The sequence below is a fragment of the Rhipicephalus microplus genome, chromosome X (assembly GCF_043290135.1).
Source record: "Rhipicephalus microplus isolate Deutch F79 chromosome X, USDA_Rmic, whole genome shotgun sequence".
NCBI classification, from domain to species: Eukaryota; Metazoa; Arthropoda; class Arachnida; order Ixodida; family Ixodidae; genus Rhipicephalus; species Rhipicephalus microplus.
In genome coordinates, this window is record NC_134710.1 from 111,486,964 (window position 1) to 111,510,940 (window position 23,977).

General features: G+C 43.8%; 1 protein-coding gene across 2 annotated transcripts in view; it reads right to left on the minus strand.

Annotated features, from left to right (window-relative positions):
* Positions 1 to 1,005: 1,005 nt before the first annotated feature.
* Positions 1,006 to 23,977, minus strand: part of LOC142775698 (homeobox protein caupolican-like) — a 467,740-nt gene continuing 444,768 nt past the window's right edge. For both annotated transcript variants that reach the window (XM_075877430.1, XM_075877429.1), the window contains 3 exons: positions 10,239 to 11,246; positions 4,681 to 4,780; positions 1,006 to 3,245 (listed from right to left, as the gene is read on the minus strand). In XM_075877430.1, the coding sequence (XP_075733545.1) occupies positions 3,227 to 3,245; positions 4,681 to 4,780; positions 10,239 to 11,246 (1,127 nt within the window). In that variant the 3' untranslated portion in view covers positions 1,006 to 3,226. The remainder of the gene's footprint in view (positions 3,246 to 4,680; positions 4,781 to 10,238; positions 11,247 to 23,977) is intronic.

Consider the following 23,977-nt stretch of genomic DNA (forward strand, 5'->3'; position numbering starts at 1 on the left):
AGGCCACCGTGGCGGGGCCCTCAGTGGTGTAAAGTAGATAGGTCTACATACAGAGGGTTATCATCAATATTGGTTCAGATGCTCCCGCTAACAAGCGTAACAATTCTGTTAGACCACTGTTCTCGCTCGTGATCTCGCTTAGATATTGTTCGCAATCATTGATCTTACTCCATGTATTGGGTGTTTCACTGAACATGAGGTGGTAATAACAGTACGTAGTTTTATAAAAGGGCAACGTCTCATCAAGCAGAAGTGGGGAGTGCCAATAAGAAATTGTACTTCCAGCTAGTTTTACACGGCATTAAAACTGCAGAACAGCGAACTGTTGCCCCCTTTTACGTGGACCTTTGGAGTTCTGCCTTTATTCCTCAGTTTCTTGTAGGTTTCTTTTTTTTGTTTATCTTGTTTGTGATAAGTTAGGCAAGTGGTTACGAGTGGATCGCTTTCATGGCGTCAAACTGGTTGTACTTTGTATGTGAAAACCTACCGCACAAACTACGTAAATGAGACATCAAAGAAAGAGGTACTGCCAGTACCACCGACCCTTGCTTTATACTCCACTGAATACCTCACTAAGCTTCTCTCAGTGAATCACTTTCCCTGTCTCTACTAGGCCCTCTCGGCATGGCGTAGCCCTTTTTCCTTTGCTCCGAGTCTCACTTTCATCTCTCAGTTGACGTGACCAGCGTTATGCGAACGACCTCAGCGGCATAGGATTGACTAGGATAGCTTCACTGTAAAAAAAAAAAAATAAAACTGCAGCGTGACAATCAATAACAGTAACCAAATGTTTCCCAAGGAAAATAAGCAACGACGGGGACATCATGTCCGCAGGAGGGAACCGAAGGCAAGAAAGGAACCACTCTCGAGCATTCCCGCACAGAGTGATCCAAAAATTCTGTGACGACTTATGAGCCCTTCCGACTGCTTCATCGCAATGACGTACTCTGTGGTGACAGCCGATGGTGGTGCATGCCACGCATATGAAACACACGCCAAAGCCGCTTGAGGTCTCTTAAGAGTAATTTATTTTTGTGTTTATTTACTTTCGTAAATGTCACACCGTCAGTTTTCTACAGGTGAGCATCGGCCGCTGTTTCCCCATCACCGCCACCCCGGCACCGGGGCTGGTGTCGATGCAGGCCTAGAATCAAAGCATGGGTCTCTCGTGACTAGGAAACCGCAGAGAAAGCGACAGTTTTACAGGAGCCAGGGGAAGGTTTGAGGAGCAGAATAAGGCTAAATCAACATCGTTTTTTTCAGTGGATACAGCGACCACTCCAGTGAAGTCAACTTGTTGAGCCTTGATGCTGAGTTTGCCTAGGCGCGTATCTTTCAAAAGCATTTGAAACATCACGATAAATTTTCTGCACAGCAAACTTTCGTTACATTTGCAGAGTTCGTTTTGCTGCAAGGCTGTGAAACCGTGCAGGAGATTACATTTCTATGGTGCACTTCGCAGTGCCTTCGTGCTTGCTAGTGTCTCGTCTCATGGAACAATCTCACGAACACTGCATGGCTCCGTGAAATAATTTACTAGAAAATAAATAGAAGGCAACGTTGTAACCATAGCCACTGTAACACGTATAAGCTTCTTTGCGCTAAACAGAGACCTGGAAACAGTATTAAACAAATCATACCTCACCTATGTGACTATTTACTGCATGCTGTGTTGTACTTCAGGAAGACCAAAATAAAAAAAAACAATTGCACGAAAGTGGCAGTAATGACATTAACTCTGATGCTAAATGATCCTTCTTAGGCACTGCGTACAAATCAAGGCCTGAATAACGAAAACTGTCAGTAACGGGCCACAAAGTCTGATAATTTTCAGCATCAAAACTATCGAGCAGGAACATCTCTAGTGCTAAACCGTCAACCAATGCAAGTTTCAATCCCATCGGTTCACAGCACATGGAGAAGAGATTGCAGTAGTGTTGAACTGTAATAAGCTCCTTTTGTGGAGAGTGCATAGGGATGGGTAAACACAGGTACTTCAATAAACAATTATCAGAACTGCTTGAAGATGTCGTCACCGGCGTATAGCCAGGGTTACTGCAAACATGTGGGCAAACAAATTCAATAATGCCCTTTCTTCGATAATCTGGGTAAAGTAATAAAAACAATGCTCGAAGTGAGAGCATTGGTGCAATACCTTGCGCATTTGTTTACAGCAACCCCCCCCCCCCCCCCGCAAATATATGTACACAAGCATATTAAGTCTTATTACAGCCTGTAAGTATGTATATTATGTACAAAACGCTAAACCTACACAAAACACATCAACATTGAAATCCAGAAGCAACATGTTATATTTAAAAAGCGTTATTATTATATTATGTACGTCTCTCAGTTATCGCCACTAGTACATCGATTGTTCGCGTGCAGATTGAATGTGATGAATTTCTGTAGTTATGAACGGCTCGCATTGCAGGTCCAAAACATAACCTTTAAAAATGGGAGCTGCTTCACAGACTCATTCCAAGTTTCCACCAGTATCGAAATCAACTTAATGAATGTGACGCCTTCTCATTTTAAAGAGCAAAAATAACACAACACTTGAAATGATACAAAGAACACACAAAAGAATAAAGAGGCGCTCACGAGAGTTCGAATCAAAGTGAAGCAGGCGTCGTATCACACTTGTCTAAAGTCGGCGCTAAGCGTTTACCAAGTGATGCCAGTGCATGTACGATGTTGAACAGCGTGGCTCCTGGTACGTCTCCAGCGCATTTTTCGTTTCGAGTCCTTGCGCAAGAGATGTGTTTCACTGCTGCTAGTGGAGCACTTTGTTGTAGCCACGATTTTGCTCTTTGAGAGTTCATTGTTTCCGTTTGAATGAACATGATACGTAGGCGGAAAGGGGCCGATGAAAAAAAATAAACAGTTGCCACCTTCCACGATCAGCCGACGGAAAGCCCTACGGCATCCAAGTGTTGCACGAACAGTTTCGGTGCAGTGTTTTCACGGAACTGCGAGCAAGCAGTGGCGCACGTTCACGGCAAATGTCGGCCGAAGGAGGTTTTTTTTTTCTTCTTTTTCATCGGAGCACAACAGACGCAGCACTGGCTCTCCTTCGCCGCGGACACAAAGAGGCCATCAGGGGGAGTGTCTAAAGGATGGTGGCACTACGTTGTGTACGTCGCTTCTAGAAGCTCTCCTGCGGAACACTGGTCTTGAATTCGTCCTGAAGCCAAAAGGCACTGCCCGTACCACTTTCTTCTTGTCAGATGGACTTGACGTCACTGCGAAGTGAGAAAGAACTTTTTATGAGCTTACCGTTCTGAAGTACCAAAGAAGAAGGAGGTAACCGTCGTTAAGTAATGCTGCTGTTATTCGGGCAAGCAGAGCGAAAAAAAAAATGATGTGATACTAGCAAGGAAGAGACAGCCAGATACGATGAGTCGAATAATTTTTCGTGCTGCTTGACTCAATACGAACTCGGCTAATAAGCCTCTCATCTTGACAAACGTAATTGTTCATTCCAGTAGTAATGGGAAGGCTCAAGCCACTTGGTTAATATTATTTGTTGCTTATCGCAGCAAACGCACTCATCATATCTTCTCTGGATTTTCAATTATTTGTTGCGTTTTTCTTTCATGAAGACAATATCATTGTACCCTTGGTAAATCACGCGGAGTTCTCTGCTATTTATCATATTCAGCAGTAGCGGGAGCTTGGCTAATGAAGAGCCTGTTGTCCAGGAGCCGCAGCTAAACGCATAGGTAAAGCACAATATCAGCAAAGAGTTATAGATGGAATCGGAGCATACGGGTTTCGAATGAATTATCGATGAAGCCTAATTCCATTTTTTTTCCTCCCACAGAAACGCATTATCGTCGTCCTCTGGACGTGTAAGTCCTAATAATTTATTACACAAGTTCGGAATGACCATCAATTAAGTAAAAGAAAGTGGCGTAATATTTAGTCGCTGCTGCTTTGTAATTTGAGCTCCTGTGATAGAAATTCTGTATTAATTATCCCGCGAATGTTATCCTGGTTCATCATCACCACTCTTGCTATTCTAGGTGTCGGTTGTGGACTATGGTACATAAAATGATCGCATATACACCCAAATAGCGCGTACAGCAGCGCTATAAATGGCTCCCCTAAACGTCTTTCAACAGATAGCCGTGGTGTAGCCAAGATTGAACTGCTTCATAAGGACAAGATGCTAAAAAGTCGAACACAGGCACCATGCGTATAGTCGTCCAAGAATATCTAGTCGGCGTGTGCCCCCATCCTTTATACAATAAAAGGTACCTTGCATTCTCTTACGAAAGGGCGAGAGATAAACTTTTCTTTTATGCCACGAGTGTTGTATCTTGATTTGTTCACTTTATTTTGTACCTTTTACTACCACTATTGCTTACAGCCTTAGCTAGAGGCTAGCAGTACAGTATAAATTATTATTAATAAATAAATATGATAATATGGTGAAGCCGAGGAAGCTAACAGGTCACTTTTTCTTTGTAATGGTAAGGACAATTCAAAATGTCTGTATTGTTACTGGAAAAAGTACTGCTTAAGATATCAACATTATAGATGTTTATTGAAAGCTTATCATTCTTTTAAATATGCGCATTATTTTTATTGTGTCGGTATGTTTCTTTCTCTCTCATTCATTCACTCTCTTTCTGGCCCATGCGCTTAGAGTAGCAGTACAAGTCGCTCGCTTACCTCTTAGGAACAGGCTTGAACGCTGTGCTGTTGGACATGCAGGAACTTGAATTTCCACCACCAATGCCCGAGGTTTGCAAATGCGGAGATCCCACTTTAGCTGTTAGGGCACAATATCAGGAGAAGAAATTAGTTTCTTCCTCCTTAACCTGTTTAACGAAACAGTAACAAAACTCACGCTAAAACATTGTCATATGCTTTTTCAAGCAATATTCCGTTTGCCTTCTTTTTCCTGAAACGCTTGATTGAAAGCCCCCCGTATGAAAAAGGATTCTAAGTTATTTACTATAACAGTCTCAGTTAATGTGCGGGGGTCACTCATTGATGCATTATGACGCGCATGATGGGTGCCCAAGTTCACCACATTCGTTACCAAAGATGAGAGAACTTGGTGAACTAACTACATTGAGCACGTCATTCGCACCATGTTTGCAGCACGTGCTCCTCTCACGGTGCACACACGAATCACATTTTGTTTGACTCTTGAATGACGGAAATAATATACAAAACATGGGGCCAAAATGGCGTTGCGTTAAGGAAACGCTGTATTAGAATCACTGGTCTAAATGCTACGCGTGAGTGCTGTTGAAGATATATAGTGCACGTGTGAATTAAGTGCAATATTTCCCGCTGAATTGCAGCGTGTGCTCTGTTATGCGTTCTCGAGCATTAAGTTGAGGTATGTTTTCATAAGTGCCCTTATATCTGCCATATAAGTCTGAAAGGCTAGCTCTGTAAATGCGCAGACAAACCGTAGCCCCATCAGATATGATGCGAACACATGGGTGTTCAGCACCTCGACTTCATCATTTCGATATTTCAGCACACGTTCTTTTTTGCATCCCAAACAATTCATTGTACTAATTTCACACGAGTTTCGTTGTGGCTACCTGGCTCACCTTCAATTAACATAGCTATCAAAATTTGGGGAAGTTGGAGTCAACAATGAATGAATGCAGATTACTATTGAAGTTTCTATCACGCATTCTCAGCAAATAGGAGTAAAGAAAGTAATCCATATTATTTTTTAGAGAAAAGTGTTATAACTGTTCCGCTGCATGCAAAGATATAGTAATATTGATGAAGACTGACATAAAGCTGAAAACTAAGCTAGGAATTTGATACGCCGCTGACAGGGAAATGGACAGCGAGACCTGCAGCACGGTGCTGAACCTTTTGTATCTTGCATATCGTCAACTACGAAAGATGAGAGCGCATGGTAAAGTTTGATGCAGGCTACTGAAGTGCTGAAGTTTCAGTGTGCCCTCGTTTAGTTTATTTGTTTTCGTTGAAAATGACTGGTTGTAACTATAAATCTAAATTTCTATAAACACAGGTCTGCTCAGGCACCTTCGCCACTGTGCGCATTCTGTGATGAACTGGAAACAATGGACCATTTCTTTTTGACCTGCAGGCGGTTTAACACATTACAAAAAACCCTATTAGAAATACCTTTGCGTGGCATTGGTATGGACTTATCTCTGCCTGTCATTTTGTCTTTTGGAGCTTCCATTTCTGGTTTCTCTAATGGCACAGTATGCGCGGCCGTCCGGGACTATATTGATGAAACAAATAGGTTGACTAATTAACCAGTTTCATTATCTTAACATGTTAACATAACTATATACGTATAAAATCAGATTATTGCTCTATTCTAAGAATAAGTTTGTTTATGTAAATATTTGTATGCACCACATTAAGCACCACACTTGCCTATAGGCTATCGGTAATCTTTCTGTTATACCTCCATCATTCTAAATTTGAACAGTAAATTTTAAAGCCACTCGATTCTTGGCCAATCCCCCACAGTGGGTATGCGCCACTAACAATAGGAGAACAACAACAACAACAACAACAACAACATCATTCGAGGCAGCGAGAAGGTGTTCCGAAAGCATTACTACACAAGATGGTCAGAAATACATGTACACGGCAGCATTCGGTGGGCATGGGATGCTCCACGAATACGCGGCCCAACTCGGGCGCGACTTAATAAAGCTGGCGGGCCAAGTGACCTGAGCAGCCCACGAGTACTTGGAACTGCGTTTTGTGGCATAGTTTGCGTAATGGAAGCCCGTTGAAAGAGTTTGAACGTGGCGTGCCGGCAAGCCAACCCTAATTGATGCTTTGGGGTTGGCGCGGCGTAGCGTTTCTCTTCGCTGTCATTAGGCGCATAAAAGCCGTATCCCTCCTTTGATGTCAGTCACGCTTATGAGCAGCCCTCTCTCCAGCGCCGCAGCGGTCTTGAATAGCGGCGCGCCAGTAGGACTCGACGCGATGCGTGTGGCGAGGACCTCCGAGGGAACAGCAGCGTCGCGTGGTGGCAAGAAAGGGGGGGGGGTGACGCCGGTCGACGTTAATTTGCAGGCTCCGCCCCCATTAATGGAGCCCCATCAGAAGGCTCCTTCTGAATATTTAAATGAAGCTCTCGCGCCACCACGCGCTCGCGAAAAAGCCGGTGGCAGCGCGTGTTTTTTGTCGCCCGCGTTCGGTTGGTCCGCCTTCGCTGTCTCGCTTTCCCCCAGCGGCGTACGGTTTTACGGGCAACCTGCTTGACGCCTTAATTGAGTGCGCCGGGGAAAAACGGCCTGCCGGAAAAAGGCTGCCCTCGGAGACAAAGTTTGTGTTTGGGTCCCCCAGGAGATCACTGCGCAAGCGTGGCTTCTTCAGCTCGTGTCAGCGCACACCCGCCGGTCGATCCTGCCTCTCCAGAGGGCCTCCAAAAGCACCCTCGTTCAACACTCGCTGGGTCGGCTTTTAGCCGGAACAGCCAAGCGCTTCGCAAACTTTAGCCTGTCCACAGACTTGGGTGAAAGCGCAGGTACAAAATGGACTGAAGCCTTCCGGTAGTTTGCCGCGAGAGAACTTAGCTGGGTCTGCTTCTCCTCGTCAGCTGGGCCTCATTTCGGGAATCATTCAGGAGTAATGCATAAAAGCGAAAGTATCTTGGAAAAATGAAGCCCGTTAATTAGCGTGCTTTAACTGGTTAAGTTTCTGAGCCTAAAAGTGGACTAATGTGAGTATAACACTCTACACATGGTCACGTATATAAAGCCGAAAAAGCTTCATGTATGAATGTATCTGGCCTTTTTCTGCCTTAATGGACAAAGACGACTGTGTAAGCTTGGATGCTGGCCCCGCCGCGGTGGTCTAGTGGCTAAGGTACTCGGCTGCTGACCCGAAGGTCGCGGGTTCAAATCCCGGCTGCGGCGGCTGCATTTCCGATGGAGGCGGAAATGTCGAGGCCCGTGTGCTCAGATTTGGGTGCACGTTAAAGAACCCCAGGTGGTCAAAATTTCCGGAGCCCTCCACTACGGCGTCTCTCATAATCATATGGTGGTTTTGGGACGTTAAACCCCACAAATCAATCAAGCTTGGATGCTGCAGTATCCGTTTTTAAGTACGCAGTTAGAGTGTTATTATGGGCCTGCGCAGCATAACTTTTTGGTGCGAACAACAGCTAACCGGGTGACGTTGCACAACAGGCGCTAGCTTATCGCGAAGTTACACCTCCGTATTACTTGTGCGAGTTCTAGTGTGAACAATTTAAGCTCCTTAGCTGGCGTGAAACGACTAAAGCCTATGTGGTCCTTCTGATGCTACAGATGTTCAGAGTAAAATTACACCCCCTATCCAAATATAAGAATGTTTACTTTTCTGTAAGAATTTGTTAATGGTATAAAATACAGCAGCCGTTTTCAGCAACCTAATAGTCGTAGAAGGATTAGGTAACAACGTGATAAACTCGACAGACTGAGAAAGACAAATCGGTCACTATTTACCACAGTTTAAAATTTCATACACAATAATATATACTTTCTTTTTTGAATGGGTGTTTAGAAAAGAGGCGAAGAATTCCACGATTGAGGTAGTAGCACACGTCCGCCTTTGACTGCGTTCAAAATATTTGAATTCCTTACTAACTAGCCGTAATTAGGGAACGCTTACGCAAATGTTAAGTTTTCTTTCGACGTAAAAGGCTTCAAAAATTTTGCAGACACGTTTGTGCAGATATCGCCTCATTACCTTGCATTTATTGAAGAAGGCTTGGAATCCGAGCTGAGAGCTTGAGTCGCCAAGTGACTAAACAGCGACGTTTCCCTGTATCAAATTTTGCTGTTCTCTTAGACATCAATAAACACGCTGATCAGTTTAGTGATGTAGCATTGACCACACAATATGGGGGTGTCGTAAACATCCACAGTACAGCATTCAACAAACTTACTAGCATGTTTTTTTTCACTCGTTTTGTCCAGTCTTTACTGTTGACTATATAAAATATACTTGACAATCTTTCCTATTAGGAGTATAATTCATTCTAGGTTTTGGTAATGCATATATAGATGCTGGTAGAAGTGAAGTGGGTCGACGCAGAAAGAGAAAACTGGCTGTTAGTAACTATAGGAAATGTCAGCTTTTACGAACAAGTATTCCAAGTGAGCGATTATTTAGTTTTTGTACTAATAAAGTGCCGTTCAAGCTCAGCGATATATACGCTTCTGATGTGTAGCCGATACGCATGATAATGCGAACTTCCTGATTTTGAGCTGGTGGCGCGGCGATAAATTTGTGGCATATATATTCCCCATGAAGATACGCAATATAGTTAAGGCACGTAACCAAGAAAACGTAGTAGAGTGAGTGTCATCAAATCGAACATATCTCACACTTGATAATCTAATCTCATGAGCTGTAATCTCATGCGTGTTGTTCGATGCAACGCTCACATTAGAACTGCACATTGGACTAGTTGGTTTTGGTTAATGGTGGACGGTATAAACGTGCAGACACAGGTACATTAAATGCAATATTTTCTGATTAATCATCATGTTTACACGAGGGTTAATTATGAAATCTTTGCATTTCATAATTTTCAGGTGTCCCTAAGAGTATAGCTTCAATATTATTTAACACATTGGACAGGGATACGAATATTGATAAAATACCATCCTTTTCTCTTTATCTCTATCAAATGCTCACTGAAATGCGATACGTTAGCACGAGAAAAATTCACTTCAGGTCAGCCTTTATACTAATGCTTGCATTGTGAACACTTCTCATGTCTGTCCACCGCTACAGCTCAAATTTCATGGGATATCGAGTGAGAGATTTCCATGTGATTCCCAGCCGCAGGATCCGCATGCCAAAAGGAACGGGAAGAAAAAAAATGCCTTTCAATTGACTTTAAAATGCCCTCACTGGTCGCAAGTAATTCGGGCTCACTGCTGTATTGTTCTTCATAGTTAATTGTACTATTTCATGACGTAAAGCCCTGGAGTTTGATCAGTTTTTTTTTTACTCAGACGACACAAAGAAGTACTTCGGATTGTACTCAGAAGTGCTCAGAAGACACTGGCAATACAGTTGGCTCAGCTGCAGTTCACCTTTGCGGCTTCGCATTGTTTAAATATTTTACGTTGAAGATGCTGCGTATATTTATCATATTGAATGCCGCTGACAGTCGTAAAGCTTTGGAACACTCAATATTTATCGTGCAGGTAGACGTAACGAAGGAATACCTTTCGGAGAAACGTTGCGGCTCTGAAGCCAAGGCTTACCTTTGTCGATCTTATCTCCAGCAGTCATGTAGGTCGAGTGGACTGGGAGCCGAGAAGCGACCAGTGCTGCTGAAGTGGCGGCTTCTGTGAGGCAGCTCCCTTGAAGCGTCATCAGAGCTTGGGCCTGCTGCTGTCGCCGACAAAAGTTCGCACCCTCTGCGACAGCCATGTCGTGCACGTTCGTCTCATACACGTTGCCTTCCGGCTTCACCAAACACTGTTCGTGGCGTGCCGCTGCTGACTCTTTATTTTCTGTGAGAGCGAACCTTCGTCCTACTGATGATAATGCTGTTTGTTGTGGCTGGGGAGATATGCAACCCATGCTTGGGCGGCTCAAGACGTAGGGAGTCGGCGACCCTTCCGGGGTCAGATTGAGGACGTCAGTATGGCCGGCTGAAGATGCTGACGATGGAGCCATGGGGGAGTGGCCATTAATCCAGGATGTAGACTGCTTGGAACTTTGCTGACCCAGTTGTGCATGTAGAGGTTGGGTCGTGGACATGAAGCTTGGATCCGTGTGTAAGTCACGGTAGTACCCCGACGTGGCCATTGCCGTTCCAGCGTTGGCTTCACTGACTAGTCTTTGCTGAAAGCCATAGCGATCGTTGAGTGGTGGAGCCGGGGAACGGCGCATACCAGGTGGGCTGTCTGACGTGGCAGTTTGGGCCAGCGACCAGATCTTTGGTCGAGAACCTTCCATAGGGTCCACAATGACTAGAGAAGTTCCTGATGACCGGTCATCATGATAGGCCCCGTGGTGACGCAAAGAGGAACGCGGAATCCTTGGCGAGATGGGTCCACTGCCGTCGTCCGAAGATGTGTCGTGTACGCTCTGATTGCTGCTACTGTTCACCACAGAGATGTTCTTGCTTGAGTAGGAAGAATACGTGGGTGTCGGCAGCGACCCGTGGCCGCCTCCATGAGGTGTCAAGCTCTGCAAGTCCAGGCAGCGGGTATCACCACGGTCCATGACAGGTTTTCTTGCGTCGAGTTCGGAGTCGTGCAATTCTGTTTGAAAACGGACAGAGGAGAAATCTTCATTTCGAGATTTCTCACGCTGAATTTTCTGCTAAGAATTTTAGGAGCATGCGCACTGAGACGCAATCCATCGTTTAAATACAGACATCTGACAGGTGGCCGATTGTTACATTATAATAACCAAGCATAAGTTTTACATATAAAACATTATGCATAACCCTTCGCGCCTATGCACCACGCTCTTTGCAAGATTATGCAATAAAGCTTCGTTGCAGAGTACGCCTCACGAGAAACATCCTTTAGGTTTCACTCGATTCATTGGTGATGATTCGTGGAATTCAATGTCCCAAAACCACTAATGATTATGAGAGACGCCGTAGTGGAGGGCTCCGGAAATTTCGACCACTTGGGGTTCCTTAACGCGCACTCAAACCTGAGCACACGGGCTTATAGCATTTTCTCCTCCATCGAAAATGCAGCCGCCACAGCCGGGATTCAATCCCGTGGCCTGCGGGTCAGCAGCCGCATACCTTAGCCACTAGACCTCCGCAGCGGGGCTGCTTTAGGCTTGACTCCTTTTTGCAATGTGTGGTTTACAGGTGAAATGAAATATCCTATGTATGTATGTATGTATGTATGTATGTATGTATGTATGTATGTATGTATGTATGTATGTATGTATGTATGTATGTATGTATGTATGTATGTATGTATGTATGTATGTATGTATGTATGTATGTATGTATGTATGTATGTATGTATGTATGTATGTATGTATGTATGTATGTATGTATGTCGATGATACAGTTGTTGCACTTTGGGTATGCGACACTGAACGAAGTTATGGTGGTCGCTGCCTGTTTATTTTTATGCCCTAACCAAGGGTGTTGGGTAGCTGATGAGCTCAATTAATGTGCGAAGCAATGAAAGCATACCAAGCGGAAAGTCGAAACGCGATTGATTCCCAGTACACAGTCAGAAGCAACGCTAGCAGTGTTGCTTCTATGCGGGTGCCTCCCCCACCTTCCTCCCCTCCGCAATATATCGTTAGAATGCGTTGCCGAGCACTGAAGGAGACCATACCAGCGGAGATCTAGCCAGTTCATGCACGTTTCCTGTTATAATATGTGACATAAAAAGTTATGCCGATATCAACATCAATATTTAAAGTGATTTCATGTGTACTCATGTAATGGCGGCATAGTGTTAGTTAATGAGCGTGATCGACATAGAAAACTTCGAAAAGTGCCTAAATTCCAAAGTAGATATTTGCAATGCTTTGTTTTTACGTAGGCTCACAGGTCGTTTTTTATTATACCTACCCGACCAGCTGGAAAGCGTATTAAAAAACTTCTTTAGGCTGTACAATCGGAGCTGTTCAATACATGCAAGTTAAAATCACTTCATTCATGTTAATAGTAAGATAATTTTTTATGTCGCATACTTGTTGCTGTGTTGAAAGAACGTTATGTGTTGAGCCCATACAAAACAGGAAACACGTAGAAGTGCAAATGACGACATTTCTATTTTTTTAGCCATGATACTTTTGAAGCAAGTGCGACAAGGCGCTCGCAGTTCCGAATCAGCGAAAATTTCTTAATAAAATTGTTTACAACAGAAAGTTTCTGTTTGCCGGTGGCAATATTTTGTGCCAACTCTGATTGTAGCTCGCATCTGTTCTATTTCATCAAGTATTCCATTTTATATGATTGCATGGCCACATCCCATGCTCTACGCGATGCATGAAAAAGTTTTGAAAAAAGAAAAAAAAGGTAAAAAGTAACAATGACCATAGCATAGCTGCTAAGGTGCTGCGCTACGAAGCCCAAGGACGCGGGTTTGGTTCTCTGCCACACTGGCTGCATTTCAGTAGCGATGGGGAGGGGCCAAAACATTATGTATTTTCATTTAGGTGCACACTGAAGAAAATCCAGTTGCTGAAAATTGAAGTGCCAGTACGACATGTCTCCTAATTTTTTCGGGGTTTTAACGCGTACACGTGATTGATTGATTGATATATGGGGTTTAACGTCCCAAAACCACTATATGATTATGAGAGACGCCGTAGTGAAGGGCTCCGGAAATTTAGACCACCTGGGGTTCTTTAACGTGCACCCAAATCTGAGTACACGGGCCTACAACATTTCCGCCTCCATCGGAAATTCAGCCGCCGCAGCCGGGATACGAACCCGCGCCCTGCGGGTCAGCAGCCGAGTACCTTAGCCACTAGACCACCGCGGCGGGGCAAAAAAATAACCAGCCGTGAGCAGGAATCGAACCTACGACCTTCGAATAACGTGACGTACACGTGAAACCCCAAACATTTTCGAAGTGCAAGAACTAGTTTTAAGAAATTCCCATTCATGAACGAGAAATAAAAACACTTTCACAATATATTGGTAATATAACCCATTGTTGTAAAGAAGAAAAAAAAAACAGCGAAGCTTGTATTAAGTCTCGCAAGGCTTGAAACAGCGAAACTAGACGATTCTGAAGTTTAATCTGATTGCTTCTAGGCTGTTGCTACGCTTTAGCTGCTAGGTTATTTCTAGATTCTTTCTGAGTGCAGAGAGCATCGCTTTAAACAACAGAATGTCACAGGCACGGCACAGACGTCCTCACTCTAGCGATAGAAACTCGTCGCGACACTGAGCGCTCACACCTCTCATAGGTCGACGGGCACATCATCGTTCACGTAGGACTTGCATCGCTTCGGGGTGTTGTCGCAGCCGCCGCTGCCTTTTCTATTGCCCAGTATTCTCTCGTTTTACGTACCGCTAAAGCACTCCCTACAGAAGCGGCCGCAGTGTTCGTCACGGGGTTAATTTCAACGCTTTATAAAAATTTTTTTTTCTCAATCACTGGTTACGTCTGACCTGAAGTAATAAGTGGTCTCCCGTCTGTTGCCATCATTTTCAGTGAGCCAGTTTTGAGTAGTGAGATTTTCGCAATTTCTGTAGCACACACAAGTTGATGATGATAGTTCTTTTTTTTGGGGGGGGGGGGGGCACGTCTGTATATATAAACAAAATTGTTTACGGTCAGATTAAACAGCTTCGCTGTTAATATAAATCATGTGCATTATCGTTGCGCCGACAGTCAAGTTTATAAGTCTGCAAAGAAGCATTGCTACATTGCACAGCCTGTAACGACCAAGGGTATACTCATGACCTGTAACAACCAAGGGTATACGCTCTATCTGCGAGGAGTTGAGTCCAAAGAAAAGAGTGTAAAAGTCCACTAACGCAAAAAGTGATCAACGATTTCAACTTTTCGTTGAAGATATTTTAGCGCAAGGTACACAAATGATCACAAACAGGAAACCTGATTGATGCCTTGTCACAAAAAAAAAAGTGCACGGTCAGAAAGCTGTACTGGAATTGTTCACACTGGAATCAGATCACTGTCCGTCGCAGGGTTCTCAAAGCTTCATTGAACACGAAGGGGCTAAAACTTCTTGGCGCAAGCGCTTTAGCGATGAGGGACGCCGATTTATGACGCCAAGACGACAGTAAGTGTTTCTCGATGCAAGACAGTTGTCAGTGTCTGATGAGGTCGTGTTCTACATTAGCGAGACTGGTGCAAACAAAGGCGCAGTTTTTGCTTTTTTACACCTATTTTTCTCGTGTGGTACTATACTACAAATTAATTGAAAAAGTCACACTTTTGGTAAACACAAAATGGGGGCCATCATGCAGAATGATTGTTTAGTGAAATAGAGACGGCTAAATTTATAAAAAGGCTGCATTGATTAGCTGTGAAAGTGCAAGAAAAAGTAAGTCCTTCAATCCTGAAACTCCCTGACGGTGTTCTCAACAGCCGCGCAAATGAACACTTTCAGGTATGCGATTAATCATCAAACATCACTACTTCTCAAATAAAAAAGTTTATTATTTCTTTCTCTCACTCACTCTCTGTCAGCTATTCTGAGGTATAAAATTGGTTTAAGCTCGACGTGCAGTCGTAACAGTGGCGACCTTGGGCATGTTTAATGTGTTGTCAGAACAAGGGGCAGGTCCATAGCCAAGAATTTTTTTTGTGGGAAGGAAGGAAGAGGGAAGGCACTTGTTTAATGCCTTGAAAACACTCATTTCATTATTACTCCTCGGTAAAACACCGCCTCCATCTCAATTGTTTCTGGGGGGAGGGTGGGGGGGGGAGCTAAGACACAACTTTAGCTACGTGCCAGTGTCAAAGTAACTGATCTTAACGTTTGCGTTTTGCGTAGACTACACAAAAGCAACAAGACAATGTCACTCATATATTTCTCAGCGCTCAAAGGTATTCTCGTTTTCTTTCCCTTGATCATTTTTAGCGTTATTCTGGCTGATCTTGCAGAAAAGCGCCAACTGTCCCAGTAAAATGCCGTTTCAATGCAGTTATGGTAAAGGAGAATAACGAAGCTGTGGCAGATTTGATACCTTCAGTCAGTATGAGAAATTTTATCCTTCATCTGCGTGCTCCTAAAGTTCACGTACTTCGTGACGCCATTGGTCAAAAAGATACGCCACATCCATCGGCATGACCATGTGGGCGTTGTCAATTACACCTTGTACACCTACAGTAAGACTTTAGAAGGAATGTGGACAAAAAAAAAAGTGGCCACGGCCGTAGTTTATTTTGCTTCAAGCAAGAAATGCTTGAAGTAGAGGCTGTGTTCAGCTCTTACCAATAGCATGCTGCTGATGTCTTTCCTTTCCTTTTAGCTTCCGACTCTTAATATACGTGTAATAATTCCCAATGTGCTTTATTTGGTTTTATTCTGTTTGCTTCATGTGGCTACTCTTCTTGTTTATAACACGAAAGTCAGATGAAAGTTTTGATTGATATGTGGGGTTTAACGTCCCAAAACCACTCTATGATTATGAGAGACGCCGTAGTGGAGGGCTCCGGAAATTTAGACCACCTGGGGTTCTTTAACGTGCACCCAAATCTGAGCACACGGGCCTACAACATTTCCGCCTCCATCGGAAATGCAGCCGCCGCAGCCGGGATTCGAACCCGCGCCCTGCGGGTCAGCAGCCGAGTACCTTAGCCACTAGACCACCGCGGCGGGGCACAGATGAAAGAGGCAGCCCAGATCCTTGAACAGTATTTAAGAGGGGGCAAGGGCCTGGCTTCTGCCCCACCTCAATCAATTGGTGCTCAGCAGTATGTCCGTGCATGCATGCATACATACAGGGGCGTAGCCAAAAGGGGGGGGGGGTCAAACTTTTTCGAAAATTTTTATTTTGGTGGCGTATATATACAGGCACACACACAAACGCACGCGCGCATGCACGAACGCACGAACATACATACATACATACATACATACATACATACATACATACATACATACATACATACATACATACATACATACATACATACATACATACATACATACATACATACATACATACATACATACATACGTACATACATACATACATACATACATACATACATACATACATACATACATACATACATACATGCAGGTCGCGGGTTCAAATCCCGGCTGCGGCGGCTGCATTTCCGATGGAGGCGGAAATGTCGTAGGCCCGTGTGCTCAGATTTGGGTGCACGTTAAAGAACCCCAGATGGTCAAAATTTCCGCAGTCCTCCACTACGGCGTCTCTCATAATCATATGGTAGTTTTGGGACGTTAAACCCCACAAATCATCAATTACATACATACATACATACATACATACATACATACATACATACATACATACATACATACATACATACATACATACATACATACATACATACATGCATGCATACATACATACATACATACATACATACATACATACATACATACATACATACATACATACATACATACATACATACATACATACATACATACATACATACATACATACATACATACATACATACATACATACATACATACATACATACACCATAGTTTACGTTCGCAGGGAAGTTGACAACCCCCTTGAGAAACCGGAGGCTCTAAGTACCGGTAGCAAGGAGGAGATTTACATTTACAGAACCTTGTGGAGCGGCGGAGGGTGATATATATTTATAATCGCAGTTTTTGACTCAAGAGGTGGACATTAATTTTGATGGCTAACTTAATTACTTGCATGATGTGTAGCAGATTAGGATATGAAGCTTACTAATGTGTAGGTAAATTTTTTTTATTTGGCTTTTTTGATAGTTCACAGTGAGCTAGGCTTAATTATTGACACGTTACACATTTGCAGTCTGAAATAGCAACTATTGTCCTTTTTAATTTTCGCCATGAAAAAAGGGAGCCACTTATTTCGATAACTCTGCAGAGCGAGCCCGTTTATCTCTGTCCAGCAGCTCGTTATTTTTGATGAGCTTTTAGATAGCAATCAAATCAAGGACTTGCATCACAGTGATCTATATAAAGCGAAATGAGAGAGGCATCGACTTAGTGCAAGAACATATCTCGACAAGGTTAGCAATAGTTTTTTTTTTTGTGTGTGTGTGTGTGTGTTAGTATACGTGAAGTAAAACGTTGCGCGTTGCGGGCGAATACGAAAGAAGTGGCAGGAAGCACTTCTGCGCCAAATATGTAATATGAGTTATAGCTTTACGTTTACTGCTTGCAAGAATCTGTATGAATTTATATTTTATCCGCACCGTTTTTAGGGTAGAGTGTAAAGTTTACGGAAGTGTCTCAGACAAGTAAAATGACATGAGATCACTGCGGGAAATGTACATTATTTGAAACTCCGTTTTTTTTTTCATGATAACGAGTTGTAGCTCATCGCCGCACTTTGAACAGTTCATAGAATGCCCCGCCGCGGTGGTTTAGTGGCTAAGGTACTCGGCTGCTGACCCGCAGGTTGCGGGATCGAATCCCGGCTGCGGCGGCTGCATTTCCGATGGAGGCGAGAATGTTGTAGGCCCGTGTGCTCAGATTTTGGTGCGCGTTAAAGAACGCAAGGTGGTCAAAATTTCCGGAGCCCTCCACTACGGCGTCTCCCATATTCATATGGTGGTTTTGGGACGTTAAACCCGACATATCTATCAATACTTTATGAGATGAAGAAACATCTTACTCGCAATCAGCTGCGTAATCATACAAATTGCTGTACGAATACGCTGTTTGCGTATAATGTAATATGCACTGAACCTGAGTGCGGGACCGGGAGCTCAACGAAGAGGGGCAGCCGAGAGAGCATTATTACTTATCTGCCGTTAACTGACGCGTGTTCCTTAGCGACGACCAGGGACAAGGGACTGATCTGCGATGCACCGGAGGCGAGGGGGGCAAGCCACTCCGCGCGGACCTCCGATGGGCTCGCAAGAGGAATCCCAGAAGGAAAGGCAAGGGCCTCTCCGGGGCCCTCTAATTAAGTCATATGAGGGTGGGATCCCAAGGCTCTCTCGCTTCACACTGATGGCTCGAATTTCGACTTTTGTTCTGCCCACCGCCCTCGGGGGGGGGGGGGGGGAGGGGCTGCAGCCCGCGTAATGGTTCCCAGGGTACTCGCCAATACGTAGAGTTAATGATAATAAACATGTCCTTAAGACTCTCCTGCTGGTTTTGGTCCGATTGCGCTCCGCACCAGCAGCGAAGCTAATGCAGAGGCGAGCGACTAATGAAGCGATCAAGGTAACGGCGTGAGGTTCAAAGTGCGCTGTGCTCATTGCTTTCATCCTGGATTTTGCAGTCGCAATGCGTAGGCAAGAGCATAAAAAAGAATAGGCAGTACCGCTATAGGATCAAAGGTGGGGCAACGCCAGATCGCCATTCTGACACATAGGGGCAGGGCAACTTTGGCCCATATGACGATGTGGGGAACTGTAGTTTTTCATAGCATGCATTTTTTTTTCGGAAAGCGGCACCGTATAGTAGTTTGCCAGTGTATAATACATGTGATAGCAACATATATTTAGGTGCATACGTCGTCTGCCGAATTCTGTCGAAAAACGCTTCGCTAATGTATCATTCGAAATACATTTGTTCTAGTACACGCGCCAATGATGAAATGTGAAGGCGGTATAACTAAAATGTTTATATTTGTCTTGGACTTGGCACCACAAATTTGTTAGAAGGCCCAAGTGAAAATACCCTCCCCTCCCTTCCCCATGATCCTGGGAATCGGCCGTAACACCAATTCTCTGCTTAACGGAGGGCGCCCCTTGCATATGCACTAAGTGAAAGCATTGTTTTGTTTTTAAACACAGTGACCACAAAATAATAAATAAAGACCAAGTGGCTGACCAGAACTGACTCTGGTTGGCTACCTAGCACTGAGCGAACGGGAATTCATTTAGACGATTCCTGTCTATTGTAGTTAAGATGTATTATCAGCATCAGTATTTGTAGTTGTTACGTATAGAACTGGCAATGATTGATATGGCATCGGCATAGAAGTTTTTGCTCTGACAAACACGTGCACGTTCCTAACTGAAATATCTATGGGTGATAAAAATTGTATTGATGGTGTGAAAAATGCACAGTGTATTTTGTTAGAGAAAATAGTTTAAAAAAATAAAAATGGTATGGCAGCCAGGTACTCATTGCCTTGACACATAAATTCTGTGTCGATGCGCAAATATCATGCCGCAGCGTAAGATACATCGAAATGAACATTAAGGAAATGTTTCAAATAATTTTTATATGGGGTGGTTGTAGGTCATCCCAGTTTATGTAATGCTTATCTTCTAGAAATCACATGCGTGTAATTTTAAAGAATGATCAAATTTTGGTGGTGATATCCAGCACAGGTGCTGCAGGCGCCCAGAAAATGCAGCCGCACTCTTACGTCAGAGCAGAACAAATAATTACGAAGAAGTGACGGAATTGAAATGAACGTGCTTAGCGCTAGCATCTTGTCTTAGAAAGCAACGAGGCACCTCTGTTCTACCAACGAATCACGTTACCTTTGTGTGTGAAATTTGGTGCTTATCTGTTTCTTTCGCGCTTTGTGCAGTAAGACCGTAATATGCACCTTCAGTTATTTGTGCACTATAAAACTCAGGGATAGCCACTGGGTCGCTTCTTCTTCTAAACAGGTGAGAGAAAAAGATTTACACTTTTTTACAGTTTAAAAAAGAAATACATAACACCACACATCGTGCACATTACTTGAAATTTCATCATCTCTTCGTCACGAGTATATCCCCGTATAATGTAAAAAAGCTGTCTAATTTCGATATCAACATTAAAATTCAATGATAAACGCCTCAAAATACCAGCAATTTTATCATTTTTAAAGCATGACTGTGCCTTAAATTGTGTTGGCCAAAACCTTTCGAGTATAAACAACTGACCTCAAATTTTGGTTCAAAACGTTCACTAATGAGTTTTCGTTAGTTATTTCAATCTAACTTTAGGCGCGGCAAACTATTTCTGCCTGGACGCAAAGTTCGTATCCAAAAACTACGGGTGTCTGACTATCATATAATACTTATGAACAACTATGCATTGCCCAACAAAAAAGAAAAGAAAGAAAACCAACAACCTCTATGGTATGAATTGCCCTCAGTATATGAGGAAGCTTTAATGTTCGTACCTAATTTTTAGAGTAGTTCTGTACCAATGCATAAAACAGCTGCGTTTGTGATGAACGGGTTTTCGTCTCTAACTTATTTTGTATCGAGGTTCAGTGCTAACTAGAAAGAAAATTACGGTTTTCGCAAACATTTTCCTGACACAGGAGTAACGTGATATTTTGCAATTACTCGGGGGCGGTTGCGTAAACCGTGACACTGGCAAACACGCATGTCAGCGAGCGTGAAGGCAGAGCCCGCCCGCTAGTTACTTTGCCATGTATACGCTTTGCTTTTTCTCGCTTGTTCGAACGTGCGCACCCTGCCGTACCACTGCAGTGGCCATATTTAGCGGACCTCCTTCGCATAACGCTCTATGCAATGCTTCGTTTTCCCCGATATTGGTTGCACAGAACGTCGTCCGTGTGATCAGTTATAGAACAGTTCTGACTTCTGGATGATGCATGTTTAAGTTCGCATTGACGTTACGTTCTTTATTCATTTATTTATTTAGTTTCCTTTAAGAAATCGCAGAGTGGCGCCCGAACGTGCCATGCTCTTGCAACAAACTAGCCTTACAAGCAAGCCTTATTTGCATCCTATTCCGCATAAAGCACTGCATGCGGCGCCTCTCTTATGTCATCCGAGTTCGCAGTGACGCTATGACATATGCATTGATGCGTTCATGGCCTCAAGAGTCGTCTCCTGCTGCACAGACCATCTCTGAAGGCGAAAAGGGGCTTTGAAATCAGCTTTGTATAGGAAGGAGGCCGTTGCATTGATTCAATAGAGTTGCGAACAGAAGGGAGCCTCGTTTTGAACCGTAGCGGAAGTGCCGCTCGCGACCGGCACGAGCAGGGAAGCATGGGGGACGGGGTCCCAGAACGCCCGCGATAAAGGCCTGCTATTTATATGCACATGATTAAAGACTCAATACGAGATGCACAGCGCGTACCTACATGAGTCGTCGTCGTACTTGTCTGTGACGAGTCTGCAGTTGGCACAGTCGCGTCGGAACCCTCGTTAAACGTATTCGCAATAAGGAAACCGTCCGTCGCTGTCATGCTTCGTCGCTCTGGCTAGATAAGGACCCTTTCCGAAGACAGCGGGGTCATCGAAGAACCCCTTGTACGAATAGTGCCGTGCAAAGGTACGAAGCCGCGTGGCAAGTTGTAGAACCATGTGATCATTGTGTTATGCCTGTAGCGACAATGAAAGAAATGGGGAGCTGCAGAGTGAGAAGTTCGTGCTTCCTTGTTTTTGTTTTCAAAGCTTCATACAAGTTTTGTTGTCTTTTTTTCTTATTCCAGGACAGGAAGTCCCGCGCTACACCTTCTTATCAAGGACTCGCGCTGCAAGACACAGGCTTATTCCTGCAGAGTTGCTTGCGGCAACCGTACATCATTGTTCGTAGAGTCATTTTGCTGACTATAACACCTCAAGACGATACGGATGCGAGATGTCAGTTCGGTGAACTGCACAATTGCTATGCGATCTGTTGGACACACTTTACATATAGCCCCCCCCCCCCCCCCACTTCCTCGTGTCTGCCTTATCCATTACACGTCTTTTCGTCCACATTGTATACTTCGGTTGACCACATTAGAAAAAAAATAGAGTTTGTCTTGTTTCATCACTGCCTTGAAAAAACTCAGCTGCCCGATTTAACTTGTTGGCGAAAGTCTATAGCTAAGAAAATAGATTACCTCGTCGTAAATCAGCTTATGTCCAGTGGAAAGCTTTCTATTTCTGTATGTCAAGCGGCATAAATAGGAAATCTTGCAACATTTTCTGGTCATCGAATTTATTTCCCTGAGATTCAATCATGCTTGCAGTATATGCAGAAGGAGCGGGGAAACTGTGTGGTGTATACTTGAAACAAGTTACTACGTGGACATATACAAATATTACGACGTAAAAATTACGCATAATATCAGGTTGGAACGCACTTATGACGTTTCAGTGCAAAGTAAGAATTTGCAGGTGTGATTGCCAGCCACGGCGGCAGTATTCCAATGGCGCGAAATCCAAAAAAAAGAGCAGCCATAGGTGCATGCTAAAGAACCCTGGCTGATTGAAATTTTGAGTATCCATCGTGTTTCTTTATAATGGTTTTGGAACGCCAGAAACCGTTGAATTTGATGTTTCACTGTAACGACTTAGTTATTATAATGTAGTTCTTACTCGCCGAGGTGATTTGGCACTACCTTGATTTTTTTTTTTTTTGTAGTGTTCACTAAAACCGGGTTACCTCTTCGGAGTCTACGTGAAAATTTGCGTGTTAGTGACTTTATCGCAGTTCCTGGGAAATGAAACTTGATAGCTTGCTTTGCGCCTTTGACGCAGTTACAGGATCCTCCGTAGCGCTTTTGTTCATGCCCCATGCAGGGTGGCCGCACGTTTCGGAAGAGAGCGTTGCTGGGCTGCCACTGTATCAACAGCGTAATGGGCGAAGTTCGTTGCAAATGCTAATTAGTCACGACACCTCACAACGTGTGAAAGGGGTTCGCTTTCGTAGCAACGCGAGGAAATACTGCACGGCGGTGAGCTGCTTGGTGTTACGATGCAACTAGCGACCAAACCCTTTCTCGCTCGTCCTTTTATTTGTATTCTTGTCGTTTTTTGTCCGGTTGTTTTCTGATTCGGTTCTTCATTCTCTACTTTGGCGCAACACCGAGCGGAAAACAGCCATTAGGCATGATAGGCTTCGTGATCGCCTGCAATTGTTCTTCCCAGTCACCACTACTTGCGCCGATTGTTATCATTGTATTTACTTCTTTTGTTTCTTTCAGAGAAGTACAATTACGGTGTCGGGAAATTCACGCGTGTTTGGACAGTGACAACCTCCTTGACTGTGATATATCTCCCGGAAAGTGTGGCATTGCCGAAACCGACGCTCTCGCCGTCACTTGTTTGCACAGAAGCTGCGATAGAGATCGGTTGAGGGCACATAATGGAGGTCAGAAGCTGAAATAAGCGCGCTTAATCTATCTCACCCAGTGCGCTGACTTGAGTTTCGTAATTAAGTAACCATATAAAGCAAAGATATAGCGCATTCCTTGCTTTACTACTGTCATTGTAACTTGTATGTTGCAAGTAGCTAATGACCATATATATAGTACAGAGACGATTGTCATGGTGCATTGAAGGTCTACTTAACATACTTCTTGACTCGTCAGAGTTACTCAGAGAACCTTATCCACCTGTATGATTTCTTTATTAAAGCTATCGAGTTAGATATTGCGCTAAGAGGAATATGGATATTG